Here is an 11,517-nt window from a genome sequence, read left to right as displayed (position 1 = left end):
TTTGAATAATTCGAGACTGTGGGGCTGTAATACGGGATGAGTACGGTTTCTCCCACGATCTTGGCACTCAGCATGGAGATCGGGAAAAACAGAAGGCCCCCGTCGTGAAGGCTGTGATCTGGATTCAGAACATGCTCGTCTAATTATTTTTAGGACGAGCGTCCTGTTTCTAGGCTGGCCCAACGATATTTTATTTTGGTGAATGCACGAATCACACCTCATACGCGAGAGACTGTGGTGGCGAGTCCAAACCGTGAGAGAGAGAGCCGCGGATCTAGCGGGTGAGGACCGAGAAAAAGACGAGCCCGTCTCGGATCCCTCCGCTTAATCCACCCACGATCCCCACGACAACAGTCTGCGCTGTGCCTCGGCAACAGCGGGACTGCTGCCAGCAGGATCGCGAGCCGGGGCGCTCTCATCAAACACAGCCAAGAGAGAGCGGAGCGTGCGCAGCGAGAGCTCGCAGTGATGACAATCAGCTGCTCGAAAGCTGACCGTGCATGCTTTGCTCCTAAACAAACGACACACAAATCGTGTGTATCCCCTGCCGCCAGATATTGTGGGCAGGGAGGAACACAGCGTTTGTAATGCCGTTCGCTCGCCATAGACTTTCTCATTGTTTTATATATATGAGTGCTTGTGCGGACAGACAACAGTAAATAGACAGACACATACACAGAGCGCTACTGAAGAGCAGAAGCTGGGTGGCGCCCGGCCGGATGCGCTTTTATGCTTTCTGGTGCTTACGTCACCCTGCTCGTGACGTCTTGCTGCTCCATTGGACGGATTTGACACGTGCTTCAGAACGCGGTCACGCAAGGGCGTTCCCAAAGCAAATCTCGACGCAGCTCGAGTTCCTGAAGGGGAACTGTACATTTGAGGGCTATTTTCCTGATGCATTGTGGCCTTTAAAATTTCTTATCTTAAAATGTAATTATAGTAAATTTAATTACACTCATAATGGTGGTAAAGGCCCAGTTTTATACATACATACATAAGTACATTCAAGTATGTTCCTACATGGTTTCCATTTACATCTGTTACATGAATAAAAATTGATTGATTTCTACCATTGCTTATTAAAGTAAATAATGCAATACCAACTAAATTATCCATACAATGCCTTTAAGATACTGAATTAAAAAGAACTTTGTCAGTGACAATCAATTCCCAAGAGTATGACTCATTTAACATTAGCCACAGCATCAATGCAATGCAGTATTTTCATAGACAATGTATCCAATGTATCTCTATTACAGAATGGCAGTGATGACCAGCAGAACCATCTCCTTCAGAGACTCAGTGAAGTTTTGCTTCACCGTGATGTAGAAGCACTGAAGATTACCTGTTGTGCTTTGTTCAGAGATTTCCCTCAGGAGAGGTAAACTTAGCCAATAACACTTAAATTAGTATATACTTTGTACACATAATGACAGGCCTGGAAATATTTGTTATAGTAGTATTTATGAGAGTATTCATGTTTATAAGAGTGATTTTGTTTTCATCAGACAGTGCAGTGAAGTCTTCTTCTCAATGTTTTGCAGTGAGCAGTATGTACCTGGTCTGCTGCGCTGGAAGGGGGTGTTTTCAGAGCGACAGGTGAGGGAAGTGCTGGATGTGAGCCGGGACCTCGGCCTCGATCTGAAGCCTAGACGTGTCACCTGTCAGCCTCTGAAGGGACTTTGCTGTTGTCTGATATGAATAACAACATCAGCCAGAATTGTAAAACCTTTGTTTACAAGTTTAATTCAATGGCATTACTGTTTTGTAACATTCGGTTATGAATGTTAGTTATTTATACAGGTATTTTTACATTTTCATCAGATACAGTATTTGTTTGTATCTAATGTCCTTTTGATTTTACATGAAAATCTGGACAACTTGAGAAACATTAATTACCTTTTTGGTATGTCATGTCTATGACAGTATAATTTTCACAGAGTTATTAATTTTGACTGCTACCGTTTACATTGTTACAAAAATGGGTAACACTTTATTTTAAGGTGTCCTTGTGACACGTTACATGTACTTACTATTATAATGACAATAAATTATGCATAATTGCATGCAAGTAACCCTAATCCTAACCCTAACCATATAGTAAGTACATGTAGTTAATTAATATTACTCAGTACTTAAATGTATAGTTACACTGTAACAAGGACACCTTAAAATAAAGATTTAAATACAAATGTAACAAAATGTCCAGCTATGAACTTAAAATACTCTTGTATTATTAATATTTATATTGGTTGTAATTAATTTGATTCTTATTTAATACAACACAGTGTTTCTTTTATGTATGATTATTTTATCATACAAGAGTCAGTGGTACTGTAAAACAAGTCACTTTAAATGTATAACAAGTGTTTTTTAGTTTTATTATTTTTTTAACAGCATTACATTTGAAATACATTTACATTGTGCATCTGTATGGCTGATTGACTGTTATTTTTCAAGGATAGGAAGCAGGAGGTAAAAACATGAACACTACAACTACATCCTGTGTTCCTGTAGAGGATGTAGCTTGTCGGGAAATCTTTCTGAACAGACTCTTTCAGGAACTACACATGTATTGTGACAGCAGGTGTGTTTCCGAAGTGTAACTTGAACCTATCACACCATATCCTGTTTGTAGATGTCTGTTACAGGCACTCCCATAATCCAGTAATCACCACACAAAGCGGCAAATAAACTATTAAAATGTGTGTACTGGAATTATTTGATGCTGATAACAAGACACAGTTACCATAAATTCTTTGAGGTTTATTTTTCATAATCCATATTAAACTGGAAAGTAAAAAACAGACAAATTTCAAAGGAGTAACACAAAAAGTAAAAATGGTGATTTCCAGAATTTCAGTATGTACAAAATGATTGCAAAATGCCTGAGCAGGAGCAATTTTACAAAAGCAGGCAAATGAACACAAGCAATGTTATCAAGCAAAATTCATTTGATCCTCACTGTGGAAAAAAAGCTCCTGCTAAACCGGAGTGAGTCCTGCTGTTCACTGAGCTGATTCTGGCTGCAAGTGACGCTCTTCAGGATCATCTTGAGGTCTGATGGAGAAAGACTTCCTTTGAGTCTCAGCCAAGCAGAAATGTGACGCTCACTGTAACAAGAACACGGACATGAGAAAATTGCAGTGGTCGTTGTTTTGCATAAATAATTGCACAGCAGAAAATACCATACCTGAGATCAGGGTAAAGCTTCATCAGAGTTACCAACTCTAACTTTATGCTGTCTGGATCCTGTAGTTGCAGCAGACCCGCTAAATTGGGAAGAATGTCTTTCAACCAATCCAAATTTGATCCCTGTGATAATGAATTAATGAGGATTTGAATATTAGACAATGCCTTATTATTAAAAAGTAATCATAAAATTGGTTTCCTAAGACATTATTTGTGTAATTTTTGCATATTAAAGTGGGGTAAAAGACAGTATTTGAACAAAACTATGACCTTTAAGTAGGACATATGTACTTACAGCTGCAGTGAAGTATGTATGTATGCGTTCACTGTTTATGCAGAGTGATGATGCTGCCATCTGTTGCTGTGCTTTATTTGAAAGTTTGATCTTTTGCTTCATCATTTTCCGTACATATTCGGCTAGAAACTCCTTATGCATCCCACCCAGTAGCTCCTATTCATTAAATCAATCAATCAATCAATCAATCAATCTGAAATGGAAATTAATTACTCAACAAATCAATCTATTTGTTTGACATATGTTTATACCTGGCAACACATTTTGTCCCAGTTGATGAATTTCTGAATATGTCTGTCCAGCTTTGCCAGCAGCTCTTCACATACACCTTCACTGTGCTTGAGCCACTCGCTGGAACCCACCTTCCTGTACAAGTCCTGCAGAAACACATGCATTGACATGTTTATTTTAAAGCATATGAACTCAGATGCAGGATCTGGTCGTGATCTGGATCTGCTCAAGCAACCGTTTATCTGATTCTCTCATATGAACTAGACAAGCAGTTCATAAAAGGTAATAGTTTGGCTTTTTATATACAGTGGAAGAATTAGGACATGGCAGCCAACTGCTCACACGAGTGTGTTCACTGCCAAGACAAACCTCAATGAGGGTTTTTGAAAACAATGAAAATCTATTGTGCTGGTCTAGACTAGGGTCTGGTTTATTTATAGCCATAATTAAATAGGAGTGTTTTGATAAAGCTAGTGGAAAACTGTAAATATTAAAATACATATACATAATTGGGGCCAGTGGTGTGAAAATATGATTTCTTGAAAGTTCAGTAGATACTTATAAACTATATAAATATTTTAATATTTACTACCATTAAAAAAGTTTAGAATTTAAAAAAAATAAATTATTATTTTTATTCAGCAAGGATGAATTAAATTAATCAAAAGTGAAAGTATAGACATTTATAATTTTTCCCAATATGCCTATTACATATAAATGCTGTTCTAAACTTCCTATTCATAAAATAATCTTTTTAATGGAATTGTATATGTTTATACATTATAAAAATACTAATAATCAAATATATACTGTATATATATATATATATATATATATATACATATATATATATATATAAATACAGTGGTGTGAAAAGGTTTTTGCCCCCTTCCTGTTTTTTACATTTTTTGCATATTTGTCACACTTAAAAGATTCACATCATCAAACAAATTTTAATACTACACAAAGATAATGCAAGTAAATGAAAAATGCAGTTTTTAAATGATGATTTCTTTTATTAAGGGAAAAAAGCTGTCCAAACCTGCCTGGCCCTACGTGAAAAAGTAATTGCCCCCTAAATCTAATAACTGGTTGTGCCACGCTTTACAGCAACAACTGCAATCAAGTGTTTGCGATAACTGGCAATGAGTCTTTCACATCGCTGTAGAGGAATTTTGGCCCACTCTATATATATATATATATATATATGCATACATGCATACATACACTATGTATTACTGAATAAAAACAATTAAAAAGATGTACAGTACATGAAGCACATTTTAGGTCAAATAACTCCCATGGCAGAAGTTGAACATCAACATTCACAACACTCTTGAAATTCATATTCTAAAAGTTTGACAGAACATTGGCCAAAAATACGTTTGTTTTTTTGTTTCATTACATAATAGTGAAAGTAACAAAATGTTGCTTTTACCTTAAGTTCCCTATGCATATTAGAAGTAAAGTAACAGTGGCTGCTTTCTGTCATGGTAGCCAATAACGAGAGACAATCAGTTTTGATATTTTCAGGGAACAGATGTGCATTCTTTGTAATATAGTTCCTGTGGGAAAAAAAACAAAAACAATTTCAACACAAATTCAGAAAGGTTTGATTTGATGTTTTAGCTGAATAAAAGGGACATGCACCTGCACTGTACGAGGCATGAGAGGTTGACCATCAAAACGGCCTCAGTGTTGGTCTGCCTGCTCCTCATGACCTTGTCATGAAATGTTTTGTAACTGTGGGATGGAATTGAATTAATTATAATAGAAGTACAGACTTAAAGTAAGAATGATAAAAAAGGATGGTATTTTGGGAAATGAATCAGTTAAATAGCTAAGAGTTACTCACTCTGTCAGAAAATGTATCATCTGGCATATGATCCTCTGTGCTTTTGCCTCTTTGCCTAGCATGTGCTGAGCACACACTACATGTTTATGAAAGCACTAAGAAAAGTATTGGGGGGGGGGGGGATTAGTTTTCCTCCAGAAATCCATTATTTGATGAAGGTAAAGAATGGTTTACTTTTGCCCTTTTTAATTACCTCGATGATATCAATGGCCTGATCACAGCAGTACACCTGGTCTCTCAGTTGTGGAAGTTCTCTCTCCTTCCAGACTGTTTCTTCTCTGTCCAGAATATTGTGAAGGCATGTGCTCAACTCCGTCTAGTGAACAATGTGAGAAAATTAAAACTTAAGCTTTTTGCTGGAAGCACATCTAAGGCAAGAAATTGTGTTTTCAAAATTGTGAGATTTTTGAATATTTTGCTTCTCTTAAACTAAGGAAAGAAAACGTATATAATACACTTCTAAGTGCTTATTGTATTGTACTTTATCTATTTGCATTTGTAGTTTGCATCTAAGTCTTTAAAGGCCTCTTTTCTGCTCTGAGCCAGTATATATATATATATATATATATATATATATATATATATGGCTTCATTCATGCAAATTTATGCATGTTTCAATTAAAATGCTCTATTTGCATATCTAGACATAACATTATAGAATACTGTAAAACAAATTTATTGTCTTAATGCAATTAATTAGCTGGGGAAGTATCTATTATTGAAAACTCACTTTACCCTGTTTAATATGGTGTCTTGGCTTAAAGTGACATAAAACAGAGGTAAAGATAGGTAAAGATATCATAAAGCATCAAACCTCCGTTGTGATCAAAAACTGCTGTTCCAGTGGTGCAATCATGTCTTCAGGAAGCAGCGGATCAAGCTTTGTGTGATCAATCACATCTTTTATCTTTCCACTGTTTAGAATACTGTAAACAAAGAAAGACAAATTATATTACTCTGAAAAACTGTATCACAACCCAGAGGAAAGATCAGCATTTGAAGCAATAGTTCACCCAAAAATGACAATGCTGTCATCATTTACACACCATCATGTCATTCAAAATCTGTTGTTTTGACTGACTTTCTTCTGTGCAACACAAAAGAGGATATCTTGAAGAATGTTCAACTGTTTTTGTGCATACAATGAAAGTTAATGGAGTCCAAAAGAATACTAGGCCACACTGTGACATGATGTGTATAAATGAAGACAGAATATTAATGTTTTGGGTGGACTATTGTTTTAATATCTAATAACCAATTTATGAACCAAATTATCAATAATTATCTCATCAGTTTCCATTCTTATTTTTAACCAAGTAGTTCAAAGAGAAATCAAATTAAATCTAACTGCAAAAAGGCAGTTTTCTCAGAGAATTTCTTAAGCCTGTTGTTTTGCTCAGAGTAAAATAAAATAATATAACACTCACAGGAACATGGTGCATGCAGGGTCATTACATGTATATACTATGAGATAAAACATTATAGTATCATTAGCTTCTCTTACTTGGGGTAATCCTGGTTCACCCACTGCAATAAAAGTACGCAGTCCTTATCGCACAATGTGTACTCTGCGACTTCTCTCAGTCTTGCACTGAAGGTCTTATGGTACAGTGTGGCATAAAACTGGCACACATTCTCCTGTTCTGGGTAGCAGCTGCTCACCCATGTCACAACTTTCAGTAAGTCTTCTTTCAGTTGTTTCGCATTGCAAATGATTGTTTGCTGCAAGGAAGAATGTATCTCAACTCTTGGGTCTGACTGCGCTTCTTCCATCCTCCTCTGAACAAGTCGCTCCAGCAGAGCCTCGTGGTTCTGTTTACACCTCCTCGGTCTCCATGGTGGGCGTTCCTTTTCTTGAAACCCTTTCCAGCGCATGTCCTGCTCCTCCTCTTGCAGTATGGCTTGGACTGCTCCTTTCAGTAACTCCTGCTCCTCAAGACTCTGGAGGTCGAGGGAGTTTTCCAGCATCCGCATCACCGACTCCATCCAGTCCTCGTAGTCTTTTGCTAGTCTAGCCTCTGAATCTTCCTCTTCCTCCACCAGCTTAATTTTGGATCCAATCCCATCCTGCTTCAACTCAAACAGACGGTCTTCTCGGGTGATCAGCTGCTTCCCTGCATCCACAAAGCGGCATTCTTGGAGATTCTGCTTAAAAGTGGGGACCACTGTAGAGAAGAGGAAAAAAAGATGCTTTTCTTACTGTGCACAAGCAAGGTTTGATTTTATCATTAAAAAAAACATTCATACACTCTAAAAAAAGACGTTTCTTTAAAGGTGCTTTACATGCAGTAATGGTTTTATTTAGAACCATAGCATTCTGAAGAACCCTGTCATGCTGAAATGTTTCTTTGTGTTAGCGTTTGTCAAAGCTCATCATTACTGATTTTCTGGAGTTCAGTGATCCAGACTGTCAACACACTCTCAACAGGTAAATGATTTCATTCTTTAATTTAAATACAAATTTAACTTTAAAAATGTAACTGGCTTCCTAACAAACATGTTCTTATCTCTCTTTTTTTTGTTTTGTTTTTGGTCACATGTAAGTGTGTGCAGCTCTGCTAAGCTGTGGAAACTTCTCTCCTCCTCTCCAGTAAGTAGGTAAAAGCGACAAATTTTTTTAATTATTACTTGGGTTTGTGTATAAACATACCCAGTCACAATAAATATTAAAACTATCCCATGACTTTATATCACTTTTTTCTTTTAAGATTGTGAAGGGCTCACATACTGTCATTTTTTGCTTTTGGCCATCATAAACATAATTGTTTTTACACAAACACATGGACACACTGTAACTCTAAACTCAATTGTGTATTTCAGATGTATTACATCCCACAACCTCATCATCTGCAGAGAAAGATCGCTACTTAATCACACCAAAATGATGGACTTAAAGGCATCATATTGATTGGATTGTGATTGTTTCACTGAAACTTGGTCTTCATCACATCTATTTTTTTGTTCTTATTTTGTGTTTTATTTATTATGCATGTATTCATGTTCAATGTCAATTGTCATTAATGTATTCAGCTAATAACTGTTAAGAGCACTGATGGTAGAGCATTGCATTAGCAGCGCAAAAGGTTGTGGGTTCGATTCCCAGGGAACACACATACTGGTAAAAAAATATATTGCCTGAATGCACCGTCAGTAGCATTGGCTAAAAGTGTCTGCTAAATGCATAATTAATTATTAAATTATAAGACCAGGCAGATAGAGGAGTAAAAACAATATTAATAAATAATATATACAAAAGGGTTCTGCTATTGTTACAAGCTGAAGAACCCTTTTCTGGTACTGTTTAGAACCATTTTTCTTAAGAGTGTATATACAGTATGATGCAATGTATATCGACAAAAGTAAGATTTCCATGGAGTTTACACGTATAGTCTAGTTAGGATATGACTGTAAAAACATTGTCATTGTCAGTGATGAAATTCAAATTAATTATCCGTAACAATATTGACAGTGACTGGTTTTACTTAAATATAAATACATTTATAACAACGTTAATATACATTTACACAATATTACACTTAAGATTCTTAAGTGGGTTGAAGTGTTTTTACATTGAAATTATTTACTGCTGATTCCATAATATATATATATATATATATATATATATATATAACATTTTTGTCTTTCAGTACACAAAATGTTGAAATGACACAGTTGAACACCCCTAAAAGTATTTCATAGATTAGAGAACACATATTCACTAGTATTCACTAAGCTTTTCCCTCAATAAACTCATAAATTGCTGTTATTGATAGTAAGTAAAGTAGTTGCTGTAGTCGTTGTGTTTAGGAATTGGATTAAAATATGGTCATGCATTAATGTGCTTTATACTTGCTAAGAAACAGCCAATATGCTAGTAATATGCATGCAAATAAGCAACCATTTATTAGTGAATAATGTTCCATAATCTAAAATGTTACAAGGAGATCTAATAAGCATTAAGTCTTCCTACCTGGAATATTGTTCTTTTGGGGATGCCGTGTAAAAATGTTTCGCATTCTGAGCTTTTTTGTCATTTCTTCTAAGGACGAAAAAAAACCTGAATTTCAATTCGATCTTCTTTCATTCACGTTGAATTAAACGATTTGAGGAAATAACGGACCTAGTTTTATAGTCTTCAAGAGCGCGAGCGTGTGGTTGGGGCGGAGCATATCTTCAACATCACAGTGCATCCCATACAGTCCTCTCCAATCTATCATTGGCTACTTAAGGGATCTGTAGAGGGCAAGGCAAGTTTATTTATATAGCAGTAAGAAATATAAACAGACATGAGCCAAGAAATAATCATGAACGTCTTGCTTTCTTCTTAAGGTTAAGGTTCTCGATTGTTTAGAATCATTTAATTGATAGTTTGCACTATTAAAGCGGCTAACAAAGTAACATGGAGATTATCCTATGACTATATATAGCCTATACCTTGTTACATTTACGCACAAAAAAAAAACGCCGGCTGTGGTTGTCACAAAATCACTGTAAAATAAAATAAAATAAATGAATGAATGACATTGTGAAATTGTCTGAGGTATTATGGTATGGCGCATTGGTGCCCGTTATAACTTTATATTTCATTAAATAAATAATGTTAATTAAATTAGATTAAATAAATAAGTTAAATAAGCCTAATGTAAACAATAAGCTCTGTGATCTAACAAAATCATATTTTTACCATAGCATTTAGGATAATCACCAAAAATTTGGTGTAGAAACGATTCTGATCAATCAGAAATCGCAAGTAAATTTCACAGTTAATTACAAAGAGACAGCAAGTAATACACTAAAATAAAAAAAGAAATGTTTGAAGAAGAAAAGGGAAATAGTATTTTCGTGTAAACCATCCAATAATCTGCTTTATTTTACAGCCACATGAAAGATACATGATGAATCAGTGTTCACAGTGATCTCTCAATAAATATAGACAATAAGAATAACATAAAATGTAACACATTTTATGTGATGATAAAAATGAGAAGAAACAAAGATTTTTCATATAAAATATCACATGTGATGTCTCACTCAGGGGCTTCTATTGGAACCTACAACCACATATCCTTTAAATATATTAGCCTATATTATAAAAATTATATACTTTCTCTCTTACTTTTATTCCAGTTTACTTCTGAAACAGGATTGCAGTACTGAAAGTACAGTTGATTATGATTAATTGCTTGTGATGTTCCTCATTTGTAAGGATAAAAGTGCCTGCTAAATGTAAATGTACTACTATACTGCTCTTTTTATAGTGTTCATCCAACAGAGATTTAATGGCGGACATGCTTCCTTTCAGCTGTGTTCTCATGTAGCTCTAAAACATTGTCCTGTGGACAGTATGCTTAAACATATAACATAACATGAACACATTCACACATTTCCCTTTCCATATCTGAAATCCACAGGATGTCCTCATCCTGCCATTCCCTCTAATTAGTGAGAATAGCTTGAATGGTACTGGAAGTCTGGAGCCCTGCTTTTTTGGAAAATCCCAATGAAGGGAAAGTACACTCCTTTTTGACAACATTTGCTTGCCTTAGCCAAAAGAATGAGTAATTTGGCACTGGAAAAACAATTAATTAAATTCTTGACCTAGCTTTATCACTTACTGCATAACCTTGACCTGGCTCAGCTAAAAAAAACAATAACAGTCCATTATGCAGTATTGGGAAACAGTGTCAGGGAGGACTGGGGTGAGTGCGGTGATACTGACCAGGGGGATTATGCTATTTTCTGACAAAAGTCCAAATGTCTGTCCATTACTGATGCTTTTGTCCTAATACTACGAGTGTTTCTAAAAGTGTCATTCTCACGTGCATCAGACATTATATGGGTGTTGCAAAACCTTTTTGTATGATAGAGAAGCTTTTATGCATTGCATGAACTTTTCTGCAATCATTTCTGATTACAACAGATTGTCCTGTTGGCATCATTCACT

General features: G+C 35.7%; 2 protein-coding genes across 2 annotated transcripts in view; one reads left to right on the top strand and one right to left on the bottom strand.

The window, feature by feature from the left end:
- LOC107582538 (uncharacterized) overlaps window positions 1–1,701 on the top strand; it is a 10,127-nt gene extending 8,426 nt beyond the window's left edge. The window contains exons 6-7 of the mRNA XM_016268435.1: window positions 1,260–1,381; window positions 1,545–1,701. Of these exons, the coding sequence (XP_016123921.1) occupies window positions 1,260–1,381; window positions 1,545–1,701 (279 nt within the window). The remainder of the gene's footprint in view (window positions 1–1,259; window positions 1,382–1,544) is intronic.
- Window positions 1,702–2,859: 1,158 nt separating this feature from the next.
- On the bottom strand, window positions 2,860–9,653 carry LOC107582485 (tumor necrosis factor alpha-induced protein 2-like). Its single transcript, XM_016268335.1, has 11 exons — window positions 9,544–9,653; window positions 7,078–7,738; window positions 6,388–6,499; window positions 5,767–5,889; window positions 5,574–5,668; window positions 5,369–5,461; window positions 5,157–5,283; window positions 3,739–3,864; window positions 3,488–3,643; window positions 3,194–3,315; window positions 2,860–3,113 (listed from the first exon to the last, which is right to left on the bottom strand). Exons 1-11 carry the CDS (start codon window positions 9,605–9,607, stop codon window positions 2,951–2,953), a joined length of 1,842 nt encoding a protein of 613 aa, XP_016123821.1. The 5' UTR covers window positions 9,608–9,653; the 3' UTR covers window positions 2,860–2,950.
- Between the last annotated feature and the right edge of the window lie 1,864 nt (window positions 9,654–11,517).

This window comes from Sinocyclocheilus grahami, unplaced genomic scaffold (assembly GCF_001515645.1).
Source record: "Sinocyclocheilus grahami isolate Dianchi unplaced genomic scaffold, SAMN03320097.WGS_v1.1 scaffold45.1, whole genome shotgun sequence".
In the NCBI taxonomy this organism is placed as follows: Eukaryota; Metazoa; Chordata; class Actinopteri; order Cypriniformes; family Cyprinidae; genus Sinocyclocheilus; species Sinocyclocheilus grahami.
This window is presented reverse-complemented; position numbering and strand designations above follow the sequence as displayed.